This window comes from Podarcis filfolensis (genome assembly GCF_964270895.1).
Source record: "Podarcis filfolensis genome assembly, chromosome: 8".
NCBI lineage: Eukaryota > Metazoa > Chordata > Lepidosauria > Squamata > Lacertidae > Podarcis > Podarcis filfolensis.
Genome location: NC_139611.1, coordinates 56,347,365 through 56,374,400, shown reverse-complemented (window position 1 = coordinate 56,374,400; position 27,036 = coordinate 56,347,365). Strand labels below are relative to the sequence as shown.

The following is a 27,036-nucleotide window of genomic DNA, read 5'->3' as shown; positions in this document are numbered from 1 at the left end:
TGCAAAATAGCTCATAGTTCCAAATGAATGCTACATTTGAGGATTTCCCCAAGCCGTCTGCACATGCTCAAGAGCACCCTAGCTATCCTATGAGTGAAAAATAATAATAATCCATGCACTATCAGCCTGTTCTGCAAAGAAGAGGCAGAAGGAGCCACTGCCTTGAAAAGACGTAAACTAACAGGCGCTGCAGGATATATCAATGCAAACACATTAAAGTGCCACTTTGCAGTATCTTCCAATTTGTGTGGAGCCACAGGCAAGCTCTGCACATTCCCCAACTGCCTGTGTCCTGGAAGGACCACACAGGATTTTCCCAGGCTGTGCTGCGCCTCCCCCTGCTCCCTCTCCCCACCCCTCAGATTCCTCCCGTCATGAATGGAGCAGACGGGCACAATGAACGATAATAGAACTGCCTAATAAAGGAAGAGTGCCCAGCACAGACGGCACATGAATATCAGAGGAGGCAGGAGATGTCAGTTCTGCTCACCCATTTGCAGAATGATCCCTCCCGGGCCCAAATCTCACAGTAATTTTGGAGCAGCAGCACAGAGTTGCAGAAGAAGGGAGGTCACCAAAGGCCCAACCAGGCCATTCGGGAGACAGCCGACCTCAAGCATTATGCTCTCTTTTGTGTGGCAAGACCCTGAAAAATTCTGCCCTGTACATTAATAGTTTTAATAGAGTAACAGCAAGCAAACAATTTCCCTCCCCGGGGTCTTTGCCCACCCTCCAGACAGAATTCAGATGTTTGAATTAAAGTATATCTTAGCTTAGCCTTGCATCCAAAGATTTGGCTAGTTGTTTTGAACCCAGCTCCCTGCCTCCCATGACTAAGGCCTTATCCACACTTACCTTTTGCCTCTCTCTTTCCAAGCACAGGTCCACATTTTAAAGCTGTGTGTCCAAGCGCTCTTTAAAGCTGAATTGGAGCAAACAGCAATTCGGGTTTTCTGCAGGTTGCCATTTCTCTGATTGAGCTTTAAAGAGAGAGTTTTCTCAGGGAAAGCTCTGGTGCAAAAAAGAGAGACCATCTCATTTTCATTGTATGTAAAGTTGAAGGTAAAGGTAAAGGACCCCTGGATGGTTAAAGTCCAGTCAAAGTGTTGCGGGGCTTATCTCGCTTTTCAGGCCAAGGGAGCCGGTGTTTGTCCGCAGACAGCTTTCCGAGTTACGTGGCCAGCATGACTAAACTGCTTCTGGTGCAACAGAACACCATAATGGAAACCAGCGCCCATAGAAATGCCGTTTACCTTCCCGCCGCAGAGGTACCTATTTATCTACTTGCACTGGCATTCTTTCAAACTGCTAGGTTGGCAGGAGCTGGGACAGAGCAACGGGAGCTCACCCTGTCGCGGGGATTTGAACCGTTCACCTTCTGATCAGCAAGTCCAAGAGGCTCAGTGGTTTCGACCACAGCGCCACCTGCATCCCTTAATTGTATGTTAGCCACTTTGGGAGCCATTCTGGTTGAAAAATGGGGTACTAAGGCTTGAAAGAAAGTAATCTGGTTGGCCACTGCAAGAACAGGATACTGGTCCAGATGGTATGATCCAGCAGGGCTCTTCTTAGGGTTGTTGTGTGTGTTTTTTACTGTTTCTCACTCATGTTCACCCCTGTTCTTTTATACCGCCCTCCTCCTTTGTATTGGCCCATGTGGTGAACTGGCTTGTCCTAGCCCCACCCACCCAGGCTCCGGACACCACATAATACTGGCATTCTCTAAGGCAGCAGATCCCAAACTCTGCCCCCACTCAACAAAAAACACTTGGAATTTTCTGAGGGTCTTAGCAGACCACTGAATAGTGTCGCAATTGCAGTGCACAGTGCAAGATGCTTCATGGTTTTTAATTGCAGATGGAGCTCTTAGATCACTGCCTAGGAGCACCTGCCCAGAAGCACCCCCCACCCACCCGATGGACCCACCTGCTTGAGGATGTGGACAGCCATGGTGTGGGTGCAATCAAAGATGATCCGGAACTCCCGGCCCCGCTTCATTTCCTTGAGCAAGGGGCGCGTGTCATCTGTGTCAAGGGGCAGCTGGCGGATTTTCAAGCGGATGTTGTATCTCGACGGGGCCATGATCAGCTCTTGCAGCCGGATGAGGCCTTGGAGAGAGCATGGACAACCACAAAACACCAGACACAGCTGAAGCCAGGTTTCAAGCCCAGGCAGCAACCCATCTCCAGAAAGCAAAGCTAATGGCTGCACCATCTTGGGTAGCTCCAAAGGAGAGGAACTTCTCCCCATTATGGTGCTACTTTTAACAAGAAATCCACTTGTGAGGGGATCCTTTCCCTTGTCCCCCCCACACCTTAACAGTATTTTACAGATCAGTCAGTAGAAGGCCCCATATCTTCTCCTGCCCACTCCACCCCTTTGCCAAGACCACAGCGGTAAGACCACTTTGTGGTGGTGGCTGAATCAGTAGCTCCCTCGGCTAGTCCACTTGTAGGGAAAATTGGATGGGGTTCAACCTCCACTCCTCAAAGTAGAGTTTTAAAGGGCATGTGGGAATCAGCTGAAAAGGGGGTGCCACAAATACACAAGTGCTCAGAGCATCACCCCCCCAAATGGTCATAAGCTGAGGCCACTTCCCCCTGGAATGTGAGGTGTTTACACAGAAGTATCCAAGGGGTCCAGGTGATAAGCAAACTTATATGCCACCCCACCTGTGGAGTCTCCCCTGACATGAAAGCCTGCTTTTTGGTGTTTTCACATTGCTGGCATACAGAGTATACTCTTCCTAGTGGCTTCAACAACTCAGCCATTTGAATTATCTCTTTGGAGTTTAAAATCCCTTTAGGTAACCTTGAAACATCTCAAGCTCATAGCAGCATCCTCTGGATTCGGCATCAGCACCACACATCTCATGGTGGAAAACCTCTCTGTGCACAGAGCCACAGTCAGCCACCTTCTCAAGGTCAAGTGGAATTGAAACTTTTGACAAATTGACTTCTTAGGGGTAATTAATTCCATTATGGAAAAACATTGGCCTGCTGCTCGCAATTATGATATTGCAGGAGCCAGAAACTCTCTGCCTTAAAAAACAACAAGACAAACCAACAAAATACTTTCCAACTGACACAACACGTCACTCTGGATGGGGAGACTGAATTGAAACACATACATATTCAGAGCTGTGTGCTTGTGTCTCTAACACAAGGAAGGGAGGATGTCCTTGTGAGTGTGAATGAGCAGCATATACGGTAACTTAGGAGGCAGCCATTCTGAGTTGTAAGGGTGCCCTGATTATACTCTTCCCAGAGATATCTGTGTTGTGTTCATTGAGCAGGTATTCACTGAGGGTAACACTAGATGCTTTGCATACATAATTTATTAATTTGTTTTAGTATATTTCTGGGCCGCCTTTCCAGATAATACCCATCCAAGGTGGATTGCAACAATAAAGACTATAAAAAGAGGAAATTGACAAGGCAAAAGCTGAAGCCATTAGATGCCACCAAAAAATAAGAGCCAAGAAAGTATACTTAGACAGCCAATAAAACAAGCTGCAGTAACCACAGGTTCCAGCCCAGTTGAGGTATCTAGTTCAATCCAAGCACAACCATCTAAAAGATTTCAGCTCCTGGGAATGGAAAACTATGTTGCCTGGGACCTTGGAAAGTGACCGTCAGGCAGCCCAGACAAAAGGGGGACTAGAAAGACTAGCAGCCTGTCTTCAATTAGGACTTCTTCATATACACATTTGGAAAGATGGCATATGATAAGCCATTTTCCCAAGAGAGCCAGGCTGCAGGAAGAGTGTGGGGTTTGGGACTTTTTTTTTTTACCAGAGAATGACAGAGTGCATGCAAAAAACGACCAAAAAAATGGACAGTCCTATCAAGAGCCAAACAACTCATTTGTGATTGTCAAGACTTCACAGGCTAGACTGCACATCCTTTGGTGAGATTCTGTATCAGCCTCTTCCCAAACATGGTGTCCTCTCAAGATGCTTTGGACTGTAGCATGGCCATGCTGGATGGAGCCGATGGGGGCTGTAGTTCAACAGATCTGGAGGGCATCAGGTTGGGGAAGGCTGGTCTATATTCTGCAGCAAACAGCAGATTGTGAAGACTTGGCTTTATGAAGGAAGATTTTTCTTTCTTTGCTGACTTGGCTTCAAATTTTTGATGCCTGCTTTGGAATTTTATTTGTATGCTTTGGTTGTTGTGACTGGGTTCAATTAGGTGGTTCTTTGTTTTTATATGATTTGCTATCTGATTGGTTAGCTGTGGTGAGCAAGCTGAGAGAAATAAAATAACATTCTGGCCACTATGAAGTGACTTAGAAAATGTCTGAAGATGAATAACTGGGTCAATTTTCCATTTTCATGTCAATGCCTCCCAACGTATGATGACTCCCATGTTTCTTGAAGGCCACTGTGTGGTCCAGAGGCTTCTGCAACATAACAAGGGCCCTTTGTCCCCATCAGAGCCAATCCAATGGGCTCCCACTAACCCTGCTTACCTGTACTGTCGTCATACACCACAGTGGCTGACCTCCATTTTAGGTACTGTACAAGGTCCAAGATAGCATGGCTGAGAGAGGCATAGTCCGGGTAAAGGTTGACATAGAAAGTGTCTTTGTTATCCAAAGGGTGATGCTTCCACCGCAGCTGGATGTGGGGGACCTCCAGTGCGTTGCAAATGGACTGGACGGCGTTGGTGCAGGAACCCTGGGAAGGCCCGAATATTGCTACAACACCAAGCGCCAGCTGGTCACAGGCTGGAATGGAAAGGGATCAAGTCCATCAGTCACACCAAGGCAGAAAGGAAGAAACAACCAGAGGAGATCAAGAAAGACGCTGGCCCGAGTCAAAGGCCAATTTGCACGATTAGGCAGCTTGCAAGATGAAGAATCTGGGCTTTCAGCATGAAAGGAAGTGTCAGAAGATTGCCTCCCTAATTCACTGAGCCAGCAACTCAGCCCACCTGAGGATCTTATTATTCATACCACCACAGACCATGATGCTTATGTCAAAGGCCATGCCTCCCTCCCACATGCTAATGGGGTGAGCTACAGAAAGGCACACATCTCACTTGTAATGTATTGTATTGTATTGTAATGTTTGAAGCAGCCCTGACCAGTCATATTTAATCAGTCACACCGAAATGTGTGCTCTAGGATAATTTTTGGGGAAACAGCATGCACAACCCTCCCACTTAGCCTGTTTTTATGGAGGGCTCATCCTCAAGGCCAGACGAAGCCCTTCATTTAGCAGATTAGGAGAGTATTTTGTTTAATCATCCTTTCGCCAGGGAAAAGATGCTTGCTTATGGCTGGTGGGGGAAGGAAGCCAACAGAATATATTTCATCTCTTGTTAGACAGAGAATTTTACTGACAAGACAAAACAAAACTGAGTCATTCAACTGGTGATGGATTTAGCAGCCCATTCAGTGTGTGGGATTTCCACCCTACATGAGCCGTTTCAGGTTTTTGCCTGAAAACACAAGGGTTAAAAGCGTGTAGAGGAGCAGGAGGGTTTATGCAAGCCCCGTGACCTGTATGTGGGAGGTTTATGAGAGTTACTGATTGCATGAAGGCTTCTATGCACTTTCAGTCAAGCATGCTTTGAAGTCCCCTTTGGACTTTCAGGCAAACACCTGACAGTGGCTATTAAGGAAGGCAGAACTGAAGACCTGAACCTATCCATTGGGGTAATGCATTTTGCATTTGCATTGCCTTTGTTACATTTATATCTTACTTTTTTCTCCTAGGAGCTCATGATGCTGCACATGGTTCTCCCCCTCTTCATTTAATCCTCACCACAACCCTGTGAGGCAGGCTGAGCTGATAGTGCGTGACTGGCCCAAGGCCACACCCAGTGAGTTTCATGACTGAGCCAAGGTTTGAAGGCTGGTCTCCCAGGTCATAGTCTGACACTCTAACCACCTCCCCACACAGACTCTCTGATGCAGACAACCAGTTCAACCCTTGAGCATACAAATCCCCCCTCATCTTTCCAGTGATTTGACATACTGTGCATGAATCTTCAGAAAAGCTGCACATGATGCTTACATGTCATTCCCAAGATAACATGAAGAAGGGAGAGTCTAAGGAAACTTCAGTGGCAAAAAGTATAGAAGACACCAAGACACCTGCCTCTTGTTGAGCAATGTTGTTCTCTTGTCCCAGAAGGGCTCGTATTACCTTCAGCAGAGATCCAAACAGAGAGCCATGATCATAGAGTCATAAATTCTCTTTGGGATCCCACCCTCAGAGCCTATATCTACATGGGGCTGTGCATGAAGACGACGCAGAAACTTCAGTCGGTTAAAAATGTAGCAGTCAGATTTGTGACTGGTGTTCCATTTAGATCTCATATAACCTCTGTTTTAAAATTGGTTGCCAGTTTGTTTCCAGGCCCAATTCAAGTTGCCCCAAATTACTCAGGCCCCAAATATCCGAAAGACCACCTCCTTCCCTTCAGATCCTCTCAGGTGCTGAGATCAACAGAGGGGGCCCTGTTGGTAGTTTCTCCACCTTCAGAGGCTCAGGGTGGGGTGGCCCAGGAGAGGACCTTCTCTGTGGTGGCCCCTAAGCTGTGGAACTCCCTCCGCACAGAGGTGTCTGCCACCCTCATTGTACAGCTTTTGGAGAATGCACCTTTTTAGCTTGGCTTATGACACACCAGGTACATCTTGTAGGACCCACCTTATTTTTATGGTTGTAAGTTGTTTCAATTTGTTTTTAATAGTGTGTTTTAATGTTGTGACCCACCCTGGGACCTTAGGGTGAAGAGCAGGCAATAAATAAATAAAAGTAGTAGTAGTAACAGCAACAGCAATAGCAACAACAACAACAACAACAACAACAACAACAACAACAACAACAACAACAACAGATCCCCGCTTCCTCATTAGAAAATCACAGTTGTTACTAGATAATCAGTTGCCCCACTGGATCTCCTAGGACATGTAGCTGGGAGCCCCTGAATAAAGGAGCAGCAGAATGATGCACTTCTGCTCTTGTAAGAACACAGCAGATGCATCCTAAGGGTCTCCCCACTCCATTCACAGTTCTCACTGGCATAGTAAACTATGGTATTTACAATGAGCTCTACTGGAAGAGCAACACATATTTTCAGCTAGGTCCATAAATTTTCAGGCTGCCACGTGCAAAATTAATTTTAAGGCACTGAAACACAAAGGAGCAGCTAGAAGAAGCTCTTTTTCCTCATGAGAGAATTTAGGGTGAGTACTTTTGTTCAGGGAGGTTTGTAACTGGGGGAAGAAAACAATCCAGGCTGAAATGTTGACTCAGCCCTGGTCTAACTGGAGAGACTTGGCAAAGCCCCTATTCTCCAGCCTCAGTTTCTCAAGCCTGGAAAACAGAAACAAAGTTGACAAGACACGTTTGAAAATGTGGTGACCCACAATAAGGTAAACTCCAGTATAAACTTTTTTTTTTAACATAGATGTGTCAACACAAGATTACAAATCCCCATCATTCCCCAAGGTCACTTGTTCTTAGCCACATCACATTGTGAAACAAAAATTAGGAACGAGCTAACCAAAAAAATAAAAATAAAAAAGTGTAACCATGGAAATGTTACAGGGATTTCTAAGCTGGAAATTAAATTTCCCCATTTGAAATGTGAGTAATGTAGCCTGGCAAATAAGCCAATTAATGTGTGGGAGATACAGGCAAACCTGTGGGCTCAAGAATTGCTTTCTTTTTCTTACTTTGTCTATTATTTCATGATACTTATATACCGCTCAATTATTTTTTAAAAAAACTATTCAAATAGATTTACAAAAAATGATCAAGCAATAAAATTATTGTCAAAAAAATTAACAATAATTTAAGACTTTTGAAAAGTTAACAGCAGATTTAGAACAAATTAAAACATGTATCAACTTTCTAACCATCTGGGTAGGTTTGCTGAAACAAAACTGTTTTTGTCAGGTGCCGAAAAGAGTACAAACAGTGAAGGTGCCTGCTTGATATCAATAGATAGGGATTTCCGAAGTGTAGCTGCTGCCACACTAAAAGTTCATGTTCTTACAAACATGGAGCAGGTATTATGCGGCAGCAGTAACAGTGCCATGGACAAATTCAATGATATTTGGAATCCATTCTTACAAATACTGTAATGGGTTACGATCTGGTGAAGTACAATAACAACCTTGTAAAATATACAGTTTTGGGGGTTTCCCCCTCCCCCCTTTGTTTTCTCTTCTGCACGGGTTCTGTTTCTCTTTCTCTCTCTCTTTTTTTTCATTTGTGTCTCACCACATTTGGTGCACGTATGGTTATGTACTTTTTGAACTTTCAATAAAGATGTTACCCCCCAAAAGAAAAACAGTACCGTTCTACCAATCGAAGTCATATTCAGTCGAAGCTATGTGTGCATGGTTTTTGTTTGTTTGTTTGTTTTAAAAAACCTAATCCTTATTTACTTGTCACATTCCATTAGCTTCAGCTCTAGATGGAATCACGTAAGATTTTATTTTTATTTTTTTAAAAAGCTTTAATTAGGTTTGGGTTATTGGATGTTTAGTCGCCTGGACAGAGGATAGCAAGCAAGGCTTTCTGTGGCACCAGGACTTCTTGGCACCAGGCTCAATTCCTGTGGAGATCTGATTCAGCAATAATGCAGAACTAATGCAAAGAAGTGTGGCACTTTGGTGACCACTTTTGCTGGAAAGTGATGATGGCAGCGATCATTAGCAGGGTTTCTCTCTTTCTGTACAACCCTTCAACTGTGCCTGGCGCTCTTACAAGGACAGAGCCCAGCCCCTCTACCCACAAAAGGCTCAGTTTTCTAGTTTTCTCTGGCCTGCCCACTTCCCTCCTGTCAACAGGCCAAATCATAGAATTGTAGAGTTGGAAGAGACACAAGGGGTCATCTAGTCAATCCCTCCTCCCATCTCTAGACCTGCATTCAACTTCCTCTCTGATTTTCTCCATTCTTCACACCATGTTCCCATCATCTATTCTTCTGCCTGTGGTGTAGTTGTTAGAGTGTTAGACTAGGACATGGGAGAACAGGGTTCAAATCCCCACTCAGCCCATGAAGATCACTGGATGTGATATTGAGCCAGTCACTGCCAACCTCACCCTCTGCTAACATGACTTCAAGAAATGATTGCCCCAAGGGTGGCATCCATGTATCTCCCACAGAAAGCTAAACCCTGTATGTTCTTCATGGGTTTCATAACACGCCAGGCCCACTGAGGAAGGGCAGCAGAAATGGGGTTAGGTCATGAGCTCTTAGGACATATCAAAGAGCCCAACAACTCCTGAGTTCAGCCACAACAACCAAGCACATCAACCTGTAAATGTTCTTGTCCGTGAAGTCCTTCACTGGACAGGACCCAAAAACTATGGAGAAAGAGGGACTTGTTCCATACTCACCTTTCTTCGTGGCTTCAAAGCTATCATGGAAGCTTATCCTCTGGATATCATAGGTTAAGGTTGTGTTGGGTAGCAGTGTTCTATTCCTATTGATAATGTTTGCTGAGAATCGGAAGGCTTGCTCCTCTGCATTCATTATCTGGGCATTTGGGCCGTCTGTATATTCAAAGATTCCTCCTGCAAGGAAATAACAGAATGTCATCACTGTCCAAGTCAAGGCTGCTCAATATCAAGACTCCAGTTGCACCTCTCAGCACTGCTTCACCTGTTTGGGGTCCCCAGAGGCACACTAGGGTTTGAGGCATTAAACACACCTGTGTGCCAGGGAGGCACAACCAGCCATGTGCATTATGTGCCCCAGATAAATGCCTATTACATATCTGGCGTTGTGCATCTTTGCTTTGCTTGTTCCATGTTGACCATGGAAAACATCAATGTGCCTTTAGTGTAGCCATATTGTCACAGGGAGTATGAAATGACTCTGTGAAGGTACAACTTTCTGTCTTGCCTTGCCTTCCTAGAGTCAGATGGCACATCTCTGCAAGAGCATAGTAGCTTCTTCCCTCAATCTGAATGTAGTAAATGTTTGTGAATTGTGGGTGTCAGTGTCGGGTGGAAGGGAGATAGGTGAGACACATGACTGGGTACAGATTAGGAATTCTGATTGGTCAATCAAGCCAAGGCTCACCCTAAAATATAGCTCTCTTTGGGCATTGACTGGATGAAAACAAGGCACTATTTGATGTGGTATTTAAGCTGCATATAGGCTGCCAACAGCGAAGTATGGGATAACTGGTTGGCTATTATAATTGTGTGAAATTCAGTTTTGCATCTGTTATGTACTGAGTTGAATAGGATCCAAACTGCAGCAGTCTGATTGGTCCTAGAACAATAGGATTCAGAATGCAGCAGTCAGATTGGTCCTAGAACAATGCAGCAATATGATTGGTTGGCACGAACCACCCAATCATGCTCCAGATAGAAGTGAATCCACAACCTGATTGGCTTACAGTAGAATTCCGGAATTAGCCAATCATGTGCAGCCCATTGTGTAAATAATGTATATAAAGCAGATACCTTGAGGGGACATTCATTCATTCCTCCTCACCACTATGAGCTGAATAAAGAGCATGAAATCACTTTGCGACTCTGAGTATATTTCACTGGCGACGAAGGTGGGATCCCGCTGAGCTGACTGCCACACACAGCACCGCAGCACCGCCACCTGCCGCACCGCTGCCTCGCACCGTGTATCCAGGCTTCAGCTCCGGGACACAAGGAACTCAGAATGGCAACCGACAGCAGCTTCTCGCCGTTCAACCCAGCATCTGGAGACTGGGAAGCGTATGCCTCCCGTTTCACCTTCCTCCTAGAAGCCAAAGGGGTCACCGATGAAGAAGACGCCAAGAAGAGGGCGATATTCTTCAGCGTCTGCGGAGAGGAGACGTTTGAAATCGCCCGGGCTCTCCTTGCACCCGAAGACGTCGCTACTGTTCCATACAAAACAATAATGGAACAGCTGAAGGGGCACTTTTCGCCACAGCCCTCTGTGGTGGCTCGTCGAAATGCCTTCTATGCAAAGCGGCAAGCCCCTGGGGAAACCATAACTGGGTTTGTGACCTCTCTCCGCCAAGCTGCCCGGTTCTGCAACTTCTCAGAGCTGGAGAACATGCTTCGTGACCGCCTCGTCGGTGGCCTGAAGGATGAGAAGCTGCAACGACGCCTCTACGCTAAGAAGAACCTAACGTTCCAGGTCGCTCTGGAGGAGGCCCTGGCAACGGAAGCTGCCGAGAGGTCGACGCAAGAGGCACGGCCGAGCCAGCCGTCCCAACCGAGGGTCCACCACGAAGACCTCACCGACGACTCAGGATCCAACAGGGAGGAGGTGCACTGAGTACAGCAGCGCACTCAAGCAGCCCACATACCACAGCTGCCTCGACGAGAAGCAGGGAACTGCGCAAGCTGTGGAGACAGTCACGAGAGGAGGACCTGCCGTTTCCGCAACGCAGAGTGCAGGCAGTGCAGAAAATTGGGACACATCGCCCGGGTGTGTCGAGCTCGGCCCACCCGACGCCAGGCATCAGATGACCAATCCAAGAGCCCCAGGTCCCGGGGCCCAACACACCAAGGCAACTCGACGGAGCTCACGGACTTCCAGGTATACCAGTTGCCCCACCCCAACGTAGAGAAAATTTATGTAGAGGTACAGATAGAGGGGGCCCCATGCCGCATGGAGCTTGACACGGGTTCAACTCTATCCATAATCTCGGCAAGGACCTTAAGGAAACTGTGTCCTACTGGGGGTCCCAAACTCAGGCCGGCCCCATTCACCCTCCGGGACTTCCAGAAACGTAAGGTCCCCACAATGGGGGTGGGGACCTTCAGGGTGCAATACCGAGGGCGGACGCGGCAACTGGACTTGCTTGTGGTCAAGGGCCCCTACATTAGCTTACTGGGATTGGCATGGTTTGGACCACTGGGGCTAGCCGTCACCGGGGTGAACCACACGAGCTTACAAGTGGACGTGGACGCCATATGCAAGGAATTTCCGGGGGTTTTTGATGGGAAATTGGGACAGTATACGGGCCCCCCCATTGCTCTACAACTTGACCCCGCAGTACGACCAGTCAGGCTCAAGGCCCGCCGGGTCCCGTTCGCCCTGAAACCCCGTATAGACGAGGAATTGGACCGACTCGTGGAGCAAGGCGTGCTGGAGCCGGTGCCTAATGCCCCCTGGGAAACCCCAATCGTCACACCCGTCAAGCCGAATGGTTCGGTCCGCATCTGCGCAGACTACAAATGTACCATAAACAAGGCCCTCACAGCCCATGCATACCCAGTGCCAGTGGTCAGCCATGTCCTTGCCACCCTGGCTGGGTCGAAAATTTTTGGCAAGCTGGACTTGGCCCAAGCATATCAACAACTGCCAGTAGATGAGGCCACAGCAGAGGCACAGACGATTGTGACGCACAGAGGAGCGTTCAGGGTAAAGCGGCTGCAATTCGGTGTCAGCGTGGCACCAGGCATATTCCAGAATCTAATGGACTCTCTCCTTAAAGGGATTCCTGGCGTCACCCCCTTCTTCGATGATGTGTTGATTGCCGGGCCCACACCAGAGGAGTTTGAGGACCGCCTCCGCACCGTTCTGCACCGTTTCCAGACGGCGGGTCTCAAGGTGAAGCGGGAAAAATGTCTACTAGGAGTGCCTCAGGTGGACTTTCTGGGATTTATGGTGGACGCAGAAGGGGTCCACCCGACTGGGGACAAGGTACGGGCCATTTGTGATGCCCCAGCGCCCAAGAACAAGACTGAACTTCAGGCCTTCTTGGGACTATTGAACTTTTACCATTCCTTCCTTCCCCACAAGGCGGCGGTAGCGGAGCCCCTACACAGACTCCTGGACAAGCGGGCCCCTTGGGTGTGGGGCCAGCGCCAGGAGGCCGCATTCCAGGCAGTCAAGGACTTGCTTGTCTCAAACTCGGTCTTGGCACACTTCGACGAGAGGCTGCCGGTGGTGCTAGCATGCGACGCCTCACCCTATGGCATTGGTGCTGTCCTGGGACACCAACTCCCGGATGGAAGAGAGGTACCGGTGGCATACTTTTCCCAGACACTCAACGCAACCGAGCGGAACTACTCGCAAATCGACAAGGAGGGTCTGGCAATCGTGAAGGGAGTAAAAAAATTCCATGATTTCTTGTACGGGCGGCCCTTCACCGTGGTGACTGACCACAAGCCCTTGCTTGGCTTGTTTGCCTCCGAAAAGCAGACCCCCCAAGTGCTGTCTCCTCGTGTCCTCAGGTGGTCAATTTTCCTTGCCAGCTACCAGTATGCACTGATTCACCGCCCTGGGAAGGCGATGGGCCATGCGGACGCCCTCAGCAGGCTACCACTACCGGAAACAGGCCCCGACCCAGCACCTGCACAAGAGGTTATGAGCCTGGAGCTGCTTCCCGACCGCCCCATTCAGGCACAAGAAGTTGCACACCATTCCAAGAAAGACAGGGTCATCTCCCGCGTCCTGGACTGGGTGTGGAGGGGATGGCCCAGCAGCAGCCCCGGGCCAGAATTCGCCGGCTACACAACCCGCAAACATGAACTGTCGGCCCACAAGGGGTGCCTGTTATGGGGAAGCAGGGTCGTTGTTCCCCAGCCCCTCCGCAAAAGGGTCCTCACAGCCCTACACGAGACACACCCAGGGGTAGTAAGAATGAAGGCCCTTGCCAGGAGTTATGTGTGGTGGCCGGGGATCGACGGAGAGATAGAGGCCTGGGTCAAACACTGCCAGGCCTGCCAAGAATCCCGCCCAGATCCCCCAAGGGCCCCAGTCCAGTCCTGGGAGTCCGCCCGAGCACCATGGTCACGCGTGCATGTGGACTTCGCTGGCCCCTTTCAGGGGAAAACATTCTTCATAGTGGTGGACTCCTACACCAAATGGCTGGAAGTCGCACTGGTACCGTCCACTTCTACGTCCGCAGCCATCCGGGTACTACGCAGGCTGTTTGCAACCCACGGGCTCCCTGACACTCTCGTCTCAGACAACGGGACTGCATTTACGTCAGGAGAATTCCAAACCTTCACAGCGTAGAACGCCATCCGCCACATCCGTTCGGCGCCATTCCACCCTGCCACCAATGGCCAAGCAGAACGCATGGTGCGGACCACCAAGGACACCCTTCGCCGCATGACGCAAGGGGATTGGGAGTACCGCCTTGCCACATTCCTCCTAGCACAACACAGCACCCCCAGCTCAACGACTGGCCGGAGCCCCGCTGAACTACTAATGGGTCGGCGCCTTGCAATCAGATTGGACCGCCTACACCCCGATAGAGCTCAGGATGAGGTAGTGGTGGGGGAAGGCAGGAACCCCCGGACCTTCGAGGCCCAGGACCCAGTGTACGCAAAGAATTTTGGGGCAGGCCCAGCATGGGTACCCGCCACAGTCACCAGGGTCACTGGTCCCGTGTCGTACGAGGTGCTAACGGATGGGGGGCAATGCTGGCGCCGCCACTGCGACCAGATACGGCGACGATTCCCGGGAGAAAACCAGGAGGAGGAAAGGTCAGAGGAGTCCCAAGGGAACAGAGGGGCAGTGAGGCCCATAGAGCAGGAGGGGCCAGCAGGAGAGGCAGAATCAGTAAATACAGAGAGGACCCGCGAAGCCAAAAGGACACCGGAACCAGAACCACGACTGAGCGAGCCGGTTGCACCAGACCAGACAGGCCCATCACAGCCAGCATCCTTGGAACATGAGCCAGAACCTGAACCCCGGACCAGGGAACACCCCAGGCCGCAACGCACACGTAGGCCACCGGCGTACCTCGAGGACTATGAATGCGACCTCCCGGGCAGGACTGGAACTTAGAGGGGAGGGGTGTTATGTACTGAGTTGAATAGGATCCAAACTGCAGCAGTCTGATTGGTCCTAGAACAATAGGATTCAGAATGCAGCAGTCAGATTGGTCCTAGAACAATGCAGCAATATGATTGGTTGGCACGAACCACCCAATCATGCTCCAGATAGAAGTGAATCCACAACCTGATTGGCTTACAGTAGAATTCCGGAATTAGCCAATCATGTGCAGCCCATTGTGTAAATAATGTATATAAAGCAGATACCTTGAGGGGACATTCATTCATTCCTCCTCACCACTATGAGCTGAATAAAGAGCATGAAATCACTTTGCGACTCTGAGTATATTTCAGCATCCCTCCCACCAAGTCCTGCAAGGTTTTCTATCTGGGGGCAATTGAGGTTCTGGCCAGCATCCATGTCAAGAATTCCTGAGATGAAACTTTTCAATTGATTATCCCATAGATTTGGTAAACAAAGTTGTGGTGAAGTTAGAATGGGATGTTTGAAGTGTGCAGCATCATCTATGTAGGATTCTACTTCATTAGCACTCCTCCCCCTCCATACATTAAAGGCAAGTCTCTACTCTCTCCGTTTAGCATACAAATCCCTTATGTGTTTGGTTCATCATAAGGTTTAAACACCAACGTTCCTCATCTCTCACACCAGTTTAAGAGTATAAGATCAGAGTACAAGCTCCCAGTTCCACTGGATCACACAAAAGGCTGCTCATGGAAATGACTAGAGGGGATGGGAATTTTGGACTTTATCCTGAGTGGTGTCCACAAGCAGCTGCAAGATACTAGTCCAACTGGGACAATAGCCGCAGTATTTTCAAATTAAGTAAACTGTATCCATTGTTCCTGACTGCACTAATACCTTGCAGCAGATTGTGGACATCACTCAGGGTTAACTTTAGGGTAGTGCCCCTTCTACTCAGTTCCATGCACAACTGCTCCATCTAGAAATTTAAGATTTTACTATTACCCAACTTTTCAAAACAAGCATATTTCTTCTGAAATAGAATGTTCATGAAGATTCTGTAGCACCCAACAGTTCAGCAAATGGCTTGGGCTGTTGATGAGCAAGTTAGCCAATATAAATCGATTTTTCTTTCTTCCCAGAGTCCTCAAGTTCTTCCCTAGTTTTAGACATCAGGTTCTCTTTGCCCCCCTCTTTTCTGCCTGCTCTCCTCAGATTTGCCTCTGAGTTCAGACAAGCAGAAACTTCACTCTGAGCCAACTTATAGGAGCAGTCTGGGTTGCTGGAATGCACACACCATAGAAGGCCTGCTTTTTGCTGTTCAGAAGTTGTTAATGCCATTATCTCTCCCCAAAGGCAGAGCAGTTCATGTCACAGCATTGCAAAGCTTTTTCTTTCTTTCTTGGCTCTGCATTTTCAAGGCTTGTCCTCTATTCCCCACTGACACTCTCTCCAACTGAAGCACCAGAACCCAGGCGGAAATCATGTAATTGTATCTCCTTGTTTCAGAGACGTGGAGAGGGGGAATCTCATGCCTTCCTTCCTTTCCTCCTTTCCCCCTCCTTGCTCTCCTGTGAAACAGTGTTGAGGGACCTCAACCAGGCACTCTCTGATTAACAAGCAACTCAAAATAATTAATGGATGAATGAAATACGCAGATGCAGCCAGTAACAGATGGATCTCCCGATTCATTAGCGGAAAGCCAGCTTCCCTTTCCAGTGTCAGGAGAGCTTGTCTGTTGCTGTTTCTTAACACGGCTGGATCCTTTGCAGTTCTCCAGGCACTTAATTATATTTTATTGATTTGAATGCTAGCCTGCCTTCTGCCAAGATAATCCATGGGAGCGTTATCTCCTTTCTTATCTTCACAACAGCCCTGCGAGGAAAAGGAGGCTGAGGAAGCAGGGCTGGCCCAAGTTCATCCTGGGTGCTTGATGGCTGAGTGGGGATTGGGATGAGAGTCCTCCCAGTGGGATTCCAAAGGAAGCTGCAGCCAGCAATTAAATCTCCATTCTTGCCATCAAGATGCCCGAATTCTACACTAAGGAGAGTCTCTGAAATCTGCAATTTCAGAGCAATTTTGTATCTGTTTATTTTGCTTTTGCCTATGGTCAGGTGGGAGGGACACACACAAGAAAATCCACAGAGAATACAGAAGCACCATTATGCATTTATCATCATTGAAGGTCCCCCCACTCCCACCCCCAAGAGCTTCCCAAATGTCACCTGGCGCTAGTTATGCATTTTTCAAGCTGATCGCTGCAGCTATAAAAGCTGGGAAATGTACTCTTAAGAATGCAGGCAGAGGATTTGTTTATATATCTTAGTACTGTACTTTAAAAAGTCAGAGAGCAGTCAATCAGAAGACTCACAAAGATGTGTCCATAATAAAACTATCAATAAAAGCACAGGTAAAATCAGCAAAACCTTTAAGACAAATATAGATAACTAAACTATATCTTTGGGTAGGGTTGCTAAAATAAATAGGTTTTCAGCAGCTGCCCCATGAGAACCTAAGAACAGCCTGCTAGATCTGGCCAATGGCCCATCTAGTCAAGCATCCCATTCTCACAGTGGCCAACCAGATGCCCCAGAGGGAAGCCAGCAAGCAGGATGCGAGCACAAGAGCCCTCTCCTCTCCTTTTGCAATTTCCAGCAAGTGGAATTGAGAGATATTGCTGCCTTCAAACATGGAAGCAGAGCGTAGCCTCCACCATAGCCAGTGGCCACCAAAGCCTTCTACTCCATGAATCTGTCTGATCCTCTTTTAAAGCCATCTAGCTTCAGGGCCATCACTACCTCCTGTGGGAGCAAGTGCCATAGTTCAACTCTGCACTAGGAAAGGACATTCTTTTATCCATCCTGAATCTTCCAACATTCAGCTTCATTGGATGTCTGCAAGTTCTAGCATTTTGAGAGCCAGAGTAAAACTTTTATCCGCCCACTCTCTCCATGTAATGCATAATTTTATAAACTTCTATTTTGTTGCCTCTTACTCGCTCTTTCTCTAAACTAACCCCTCCCCAAAGCAATATTTCAAGGGAGGGGCCTGCCAGAACCTGACCAGCAATTCTAAGTGTCAGCAGAGGCACCCTGCCCCCACCCTGTGAGTCCCATGTCAACCTGCTTCAAACATGTGACTGGCTGGCTCTTATCAGCCAAAGGGGAAGTCTTGCCCATACCCTGACCACTCCCCATCACCAGCTCCCATCACTCGAGCCTGTCGTGAAACAGTCAAACAAACTGAAAAGAGTCTGATAAAAACACTCTTACCAGCTAGAACACTCAAAGGGAGCATTCTCCTCCTCCTCCTCCTCAATTAATTGCACACTTCAATGAGAGCAGATCAAGCAAAATGGCACAGGATGGTGTCAATAGCCTCTACCAGCTCAGTCCTTCTTGATGTTCTCAAGAATGGAGGATAAAAGAGTACTACAACTCTGTGAGACAGCTGAGAGTTGCAGTTGCCTAAGTTCACTCAGCTTGCTGTGTGGTCCAGCACTCTAACTACTGCATCACACTGGCCCATTTGTTTTCAAACAAGGAGGGAAGTGGCTCTGGTGTCCCTCAACATCCAGAAAGCCCTCAAGTTCCTTAGGAGTTCTTGCTTGCATGTTTTGCTGCAATTTTGAGATAGTTTGTTATATTCTTTTAATATGTGGGTGGCTGCCAGCTGCTGTTGGTTGTCCTTGGGCAAGAATGGTGGCATAGATTTAAAACAAATAAATAGATACTGCAATGCTCTGAATTCCACATCTGAGGGGAGGATCCTTCTGGGGCCAATCTAAGGTGGCACTCAGCTCTGCTAGCAATGAGCTCTGCTAGCTTTTCCCCACCCCCAGTACCCTCCGAGATGACTCCCATCATCTTCCCCATGAAGTATTTATGAGATGACAACCCTTTTCCATCACAGCAGCACTCTGACTCCAACTTGAAGGGATCAATTATTCAAAATAATACAGTCAAAGAGGACCTTCTTGTTTGAGCGCTACATTAGGAAGAGTCCCGAGCCCTTGCCAAGCATCCTCCAGCAACAGAAACACTTAATGTGGAGAGACAGGGGAGCATCTGCTCCTTCTGCCCAGCATGAGCTGAGACGGGGAAGGCGGCAGCTCCAACTGGCAGACAGAGCAGGGAGCTGCTCCCCCGCAGTTAAATGGGGTTGTGGGGTGGATATCTGGGCTGCCCCACTCCCTCTCCATCCTTCATGGAGCACCTGGGACCAGCTGAAGCAGCCTAGCTATAAGCGCCACCCTTTCGCCACCAAATGCCACGCAGAGATTTGCGCTGCCTTTCGTATCACATTGAAGTGACAGCCGGCTTTATGTCGCTTTGGTTAATAAACGGAGGATATTGTGTCCCTCTCAGGCTGCTCCCTTTCAAGAGAAGATTTTCTGTTTCCTGCCCTGCCTTCTTATACGATACAATACAGCAGCTTTGGGATTGGGATTACATTTGCACTTGATCCGAAATAAATTAGCACTCCAGGCATCCATTTGGACATAATAAGCTTTTCTTCCAAGGAAGGCAATACAACTGGGATTGGGGGGCTGGACAAGACGGCAGCTGTGAGCCCCAGATTAGGCAGAAAGGGCTTTGCTGCAAACACAAGGCGACAAAACAAATCTCCCCTGCTGCATCCAGGGGGGCTGCAGAAAACCTGGAAAGCGACACCATTGCATTCAAGCAGCCCATTCTGAGGGTGGCTTTGAAAGGGATTTAGACAAATCCATAGAGAGGGCTAGTCACTGGCTACTCGCTATGATGGCTATGTGCTGCCTCCACTGTCAGAGGCAGTGGGCCCTTCTGAATACCAGCTGCTGGGAGCCATAAATGGGAAGAGTGCTCTTGTGCTCATGTCCTGCTTGCAGGCTTCCCAGAGGCATCTGGTTGGCCACTGTGAGAACAGGATGCTGGCCTAGATGGGCCTCTGATCTGATCCAGCAGGGCTTTTCTCAACTCTGAGCATCTCCTGAGCTCAGTGGCAGAGGTTCTGCCTTGCAAGTAGCAAGTCCCAGATTCCATCCACAGCAGCTCCAAGTAGGCTTGGGAGAGCATACCCTCCAATCTTTCTCTGATGGAAATAGGGACATCCTATTCAATAATGATTCCTGCCAACCTAGCAGTTCGAAAGCACATCAAAGTGCAAGTAGATAAATAGGTACCACTTTGGCGGGAAGGTAAACGGTGTTTCCGTGTGCTGCTCTGGTTCACCAGAAGTGGCTTAGTCATGCTGGCCACATGACCTGGAAGTTGTCTGCGGACAAACGCCGGCTCCCTCGGCCTATAGAGTGAGATGAGCGCGCAACCCCAGAGTCGGTCACGACTGGACCTAATGGTCAGGGGTCCCTTTACCTTTTTATTCAATAAGGATGGTGATGATGATGATAATGATGATTGCTATGTATACCCTGCCCATTTGACCAGGTTGCCCCAGCCACTCTGGGCAGCTTCTAACACATATAAAAACATAATAAAACATTAAACACTAGAACACTTCCCTATACAGAGCTGCCTTCAGATGGCTCAGGGGTCAGATAACTCCATACCCTTCAACATTTCTCCAATGAAAGTAGGAACATCCTACCAAACCTTCCAACATTTCCTTGAAGAAAATAGGGACATCCTAAGGAAAAGTGGGACATTCCAGGATCAAATCAGAAACTGGGATGGCTTCTGTAAATCCGGGACTGTCCCTGGAAGATAGGGACCCTTGGAGGGTCTGAAAGAGACTCCTTTCTGAAATCCTGGAGACCTGCCACCAGTCATTATACACAATATTGAGCTAGGTGGGCCAATGGTCTGACTTGGTATAAGACTCGCCATAGCTCAATAGACAATCTGAATGCCTGATCCACTGGTGAGATTTATCAATAAGGGAGTCACCTCTGTTCCATGACTTGGCAAGGGTCAGCTACTGTTCTGTACGGCATGCTATACAAGGGCAGACTGCAAGAACTCTAGAATGATGAATTGGAAAACCCATCCTTGCCTCTATGCTATATTAGGAGACCTTTCATGTCCCATTTCGTTCAGCTCTGTTGCTACAGTTCCTTTGTGCTGGAATCCAGATGCACATTGCCTGCCGTGGTCCATGCGCTCATCCTCTACTCACAGGATGGAGCAACTCAGTGGCACCTGCGTGCAAATTCCGGGGTTGCTGCCACTGCAGCACCCGACTCCTTCTGGGTGACAGCTGCGCACACCCTCCCACACCTCCATGCAAGTTCTTTGCAGTCATTAAAGAGCCTAATCACTAACTTGGAGCAGTTGATTAATGCATAATCTTAATCATGATTACACAGTGTAATTGGCGTTAATTTGGAGAGTCAGTTAATTATGAAAATAATTGTCGCAGCTTCTCTGTTTTAATAAAATGGAAGAACTGCGCCTGAGTTATAAATTAAACAAGGGATGTAGCCACTCCAAGGTTTCAGGAAATATCCTTCCAGATTCTTGTTGTTTCTAAGGAAGGTACATTTTCAAAAGAGAGCACCAGCACCTAAGAAACTTAGCAGGAGCAGGAGACAAGCCCTTGATATCACACACACACACACACACACACACAACATACACACATTTGTGTGGCCATTTGCAGTTTCTGGAGCTGACATCATGATGGGCCAGAAAGTGAGAGACTACAGGCCTGACCTCTGTGGCATATACAACATAGTGCTGTTCTGCAACTCCCATCCATTCCAATCAGGTTTTATTTTGTAGGATTGTGTTCCGTGGGTAACAAATCTCTGAGATCATATGTAGGAACATTGTTGGTCATTCCCTGAGCTGGCAAGGCTCATTTCACAGTAACAAGAAACTGAGTCTTTACTGTTATAGCCCAATCCTGTGGAACTCTCTGCCAATGGATTCAGTGGGTGCCTTCTGTACCAACTTTTAAATGCCTGCTGAAAGCTTTTCTATTCAGCCAGGCCTATGCAGGCATTTAAGGGTACAGGCATTAAGAATACATCTTTCCACAGTGGTCAAGTGATGTCAGTTTTTAATCGTTTTACTGTATGTTTTTATTGCTGTAAACCAACAAAGATTGGGCAGGTGGGATGGTAGGAGGGGTGTCCCACTTTGCCCTTCCAAAATGTTGGCAGGTATGTAAAATGTGATGACAGTTTCAAGTGTGATGTTGTCAATAAGGATCAGGGCAGAGTATTATAAAACAAAGGACTTTATTTAAAAACAAGCTTTCTTTAACTCCTAACTCTCTCTGACCCTCCTGCTCTCGCTCTCTCTACTTTGTGTGCTGAATCACTTCCTGGTAGCTTTCCTCTTAACCTGTGCCTTCCTTCTGTGTCACTAAGTTTTTCTCTCCTTGACTGCTGTTCTAACCTTCCTACTTAGTTCCACATCCACTGATACAATGGCCAGCACTTTGAACTGCACTTGGAAGCAGACTGAAATAGAAGAGAAGTAACACACTTCAGTGTCACCACCCTCAGCTCTAGATATATGTCTGACAGCCCCATGTTGAACAACTAAAGTTTCCCAATGTTCTTTGAAGGCAGCCAGAGATCAGATGAACCCAGTCTTCCTTTGTTACAGGAAGACTTGCTTGACAAAGGCCACATCTATGTCCTACTGCAGGGGTGGTGAGCCACTGGTCCTGGTCCCATTCCAGTGTATAACCCCCTTCTGGCCCATCAGTGCCTCAGCCAAGGGCCTTGCCACTGGGACTGGAAAGGGGACAAACTGAAGGAGAGTGGCTCCCTCAGGCCTATGTTCTTTTTGCTGCTTAGTCTTCCGAGCTCCCTGCTGAATTTTTCCAGCCAAGGAGCTGCTAAGAGTTTCCTCCCAGTGAGGAAGGTGATTCCATCAGAGTACCTGGAAACAGAGATCCCTGAAGGCTTTCCACATGTCTCATCTTGGAAAAGTGAATGTTCCAGAACAACCAAGATCTGCCAGAATAAGGCTCTGAGTAGCTAGCTCCCTGTTGAAAAGACCCAAAAACTTCACCAAGGAGCTCATGGAAAATTGGAGAGAGTTAGCTCTATGGGTGATGGCATCTGCCCAGATAAACTGTGGGGGTCTACAAAAGGAGTGGAGGCTCCTCCTCTTGTTGCTGGCAAAACCTCCCCACCCACAAAAGCCGTAAAAAACAAAACAGATGTTGGGAAAGGTCCCAAGAACAAACTACATTCCTGACAGTAACAACCACATTACGATCAGCGGTGGCGGCAGCTTGCAAAGTAGCGAAAGCTGGCAGACAACCCAACGTGCATTGTGTTAATATTTTAAAGTCAAGATTCGCTTTGGTTCATGTTGTGTGAAAAGATTCTTCACACATACAAGGAGAGGGAGGGAGAGAGGGAGGAGGCATCGGAAGGAACTCTGTTCTTGCAAGTTCACAGCAAAGGCAAACATCACAGCATTCACCTTGATTTACTGCTTAAAGGCCACCAAAGTGCCCTTAATTTTTTATACATATAAAAGGGAGAAATATTGCTGGGAAGATGCTTTGAGTGTCATGCAGAGCCACAGGGAACGCCTGCACTGCCATCTTCAAACCCCCTCACTGCTTTCTCTCTCCCTCCCTCTTCCCCAGCTTCATTCACCAAGTGTTCAGTCACACCAACCTCCCTACAGAGCTGCCCCACACAACAAACAGAGGCTGGGTGTTTGCACGCCATGTGAACCATGCACATCCTTCAAAGCTTCAGTGACAAATTGGCCATGGAAACAATGGGGAAAGTTGCTTTGAAAGAGAAATCTAATATGACCGAGCAGATCTGCCGTCTCTTTCAGCATCCCCACAGAGGAAACACAATGGCCTTCATCAACTGGAACATTCATACTGGATGTCCCTCCAAAGGGCACTTTTGTCCCTCTCAGTGGCAGTGTGGGTCAAACTGACCTAAGCCAGAGCCCCCACAAAAGCTGTCATTCCTGCCTTACAGCTTCCCTGACTCAGAATCAGCGGTCAGAGCAGAGCAGAGCAGAAAAGACAGCCTATACTGAGCTCTTCCTTCCCTCTGCAGGCACTTTTGCCTCAGGGTATTCATTGTGGGTCATATTGCCCCATGTTTCTGTGAGGGAATATGTGGCAGTGCCCCAAGGTGAGAAGAGCTAGGTTAAGGTGACAGGACCAGATCCACAGTAGAGACACATTAAAAACCACTGGGTATGGGAAGGACCCAATGAGTCCTAGTATTGCCTCAAGGCACCAATTCATAAGTTCAGCAACGGAACTTGAGTGAATAGACAGGGAAGTGAAGGAGAGGAGGGTATCATGGAAACATAGAATTGTAGAGTTGGAAAGGATGTCAAGGGTCATCTAGTCCAACCCCTGCAATACAGGAATTGCAATTAAAGAATATATGGAAAATTGCCATCCAACCTCTGCTTTAAAACCTCCATTGAAGGAGAGTCCACCACCTTCTGAGGGTGCCTATTCCATTGTCGAACAGCTCTTACCCCCAGCAAGTTCTTCCTAATATTTAGTCAGAATCAAGGAGAGAAGTAGGTGGTAGAGTCTTGGTCCTCCAAGACAGGTCAATGTGGGGAAGTTCCCTGAAGGTGTGAGGGTTTAAAACTATGGCTTCACAACAATAGAGCACATTTGCCACACAGCAAAATGTACACCTGGAAATGTCCACTCACAATGTCCACCCTTAGATCCCGGACATTCTTTTCAAAAGGCAGCATTTCCTAGGTTAAAGTCCACATTGCCTACTCATGGGATGTGATCCTGCTGGCATGCTCCAAAACGAGAAAAACTTGTAAAATGGGTAGTTGATCCAAATTCTGCCCTCAACATACACAATTCCCAAATTAAGCTTTCTCAGCCCTGATTATGCAGAAGACATCAAGAGAAGGATCAAACATAGCAATCAGCCCTTTCTTTTCTGTCCTGAAGATTGCATTAAACCTCTGGCATTTCTGTTTCTCAGAGCATTTGATATTGTGGTTGTTGTTGATGATGATAATGATGATCTTCTTTCTGGCCACTGGATAAGAACTCATGGCAACACTGCCCAAGTATAGCAGTATAATCACATACGAACAAACCATCAACTGGCTGTATGGAAGAAACATTTCTTTTGAAAATCGCCCCTTGTACAGATTGATTGTAAACAAGGTGGCTAAATTTAGCACACTCTGTCAAAGACCAAGCTACAAAAAGCAGCTCAACAGCAGAAATGCTACCCTGGCCAGCTCCTTTCATACAAACCTTGGCTCAGCAGATGCCAAAAGCAGAGAAGGAACTGGTTTTCGCAAAACTCAGCTGTCCCAGGCATGAGTCACCCTGCACAGGATCAGATGAATGGGAACCAGCTCTTCCTGCTGTTCATTGGTTACTTGGCACAGAGCTGGCATGGCATTAATGGCTGAGCAGGAATCAGAATTCAAATCCCCACCTCTGCTATGGAATCTCAATGTGGCCCTCACACCTGCCATTCTTCTCCCCCCCCCCACCCCTGTATCATCCCTTCTTCTGCAATGTGTGTCCTACCTCACAGGGCTGCTCTAAGAAAACCAGGTATTATTATTCAGTTGGAAAATGCTTTATGACTTTAGTTTATTTCCATTGCTCCCATTTTGCAAATGTGGAATGGCAAGGAAGATCAACAAGGCCTTGCTCAGGGCCACATGAATAGACCTAGGAGAAAGACCACAAAGACGAGGTTGCCCTGCTCTTAAACAGAATAATCAGTGCCACAATGCAAACATCACAACTGACTTGGGGAAGGGCCAATAGCTTGATTTATTGTGGCCTGAGGTTCTGAAGGCTACAGCTTTCATCTTTGTCAAAGAAGGCACAGGAGGCAGCAGGGATATAACACATCTGGCTGGAGATGGAAAGGAGAAATAAGTCAAGTTAATGAGGCGAAGACTAAAGAAAACAAGGAGGCTTCTGAGCTGGATGAATGAGCACAATCTATGTCCAAAACGTTCACTGGAGAATGTTGTGTAGATCCTAACAAATGGCTGGGATACTGAATATTAACATATAATCAAGTAAACTGATCATTTGGAACAGTGATGTTGTTGATCTTTGTTTTGCTTTGTAACATGTCCAACCTGTTCTTCCTCCAAAGAGCTTGGAGAAGTTTGTGTTGACCCGGTTCTCAGCTTCCAGGACCATAACCATTTAGCATCATGGATGGATGGCCATCTGTCAAGGGTCATTTACACGGGGTGGACTAGATGAGCCTTAAAGTCCCTTCCAAATCTACAATTCTATGCTCATCAGTATAATCTCAGGTCATTTTCTGGGTCAAATGACCCTGAGATTGGTAGCCAATAAATGCTCTCAGACTGTCGGGGGGGGGGGTCCTACCACCACGAGGGGCTGACTTTTGCCTTCTGCTTTCTAAATGCACGTGGCATAATAATATGCCCACTGGTCTACTTTCCACCAGACAGGAGAGAGGGAAGAAGTCAATTTACAGCCTCCAAAGTAGGACCCATAATTGCAGCTGAATCAGAGGCAGCTGGAACAGCAAGTAGCCAGCAGATCAAATACCATCCTCAATGAAGACGTCAAGTGGTGAGAGGCAGGCATGGCCCTGGAGAGATTCCAGAGAATCTGCATTTGCTGCTGTGCTGAACAAGGTCCAGGGGGCATTTATTTCCTCACCAAGTAAGTTCATTTTAGTGAGAGGCATCATGAGGGGTGGGGGTGGGGAGTTGGACAAATTCACACGATGTACCTCCTGGCGAGGCACCCAGAGGGTAAGTCACAAGGCTGTTATCTAGGGTGGGAAAACCCGGGACAGAATGCCTGCTCATTAGCAAACATAAAATTAATAAGCTTATTTGATGAATAATTAAGTCAAGAGCAGCTCTACCTCTCCATCCCAGCCAGAGGGTTGAATCCTCCCCAATCTTTTGTCTTCCTCCTCCAAGGAATTGTCATATCATGAAAGAGACTGGTTATTTGTCAAAATATGTAAAGCGCTATGGAGGGGCGGGGTAGAGGAGCCCACTCATCAAATATTAACTGTACGCTCCATTTTATTATGCCTGCCTCCTTGTATTTTAAATATCAATTGGCAGGCAGGTTAAGCACTTATTCACATCCTCTGTTGGATTTCAAAAGCGGGCTAATTGCTCCCTGGAGTGCCTCAATCAGCAAATGAGAGAAGGCACTGATTAGAACCAGCTCCCCTCTGGAAGGGATTGACCCCCAAAACTGTGGCAAGCACTTTGGAAAGTTGTATGGGGGGAGAGGTTGTGGGTAGATGGTCCCTACACCCATTGCTCCACCCCTATCTATAGCTTCACATCTCAAGCTGTTTCCCAGTGTTAGGAAGGGATCATAATTATCCTCCCCAACACACAAACACGAGATCCCTGCTCTGCATTAATTAACCTGAATGAAT

The 27,036-nt window shown here is 47.6% G+C and overlaps 1 protein-coding gene across 1 annotated transcript in view; it reads right to left on the bottom strand.

Annotated features, from left to right (window-relative positions):
* Positions 1-27,036, bottom strand: part of GRIK3 (glutamate ionotropic receptor kainate type subunit 3) — a 186,593-nt gene that overhangs the window by 57,959 nt on the left and 101,598 nt on the right. The window contains exons 2-4 of the mRNA XM_083625175.1: positions 9,368-9,544; positions 4,474-4,731; positions 1,927-2,108 (exon numbers count right to left, since the gene is read on the bottom strand). Of these exons, the coding sequence (XP_083481301.1) occupies positions 1,927-2,108; positions 4,474-4,731; positions 9,368-9,544 (617 nt within the window). The remainder of the gene's footprint in view (positions 1-1,926; positions 2,109-4,473; positions 4,732-9,367; positions 9,545-27,036) is intronic.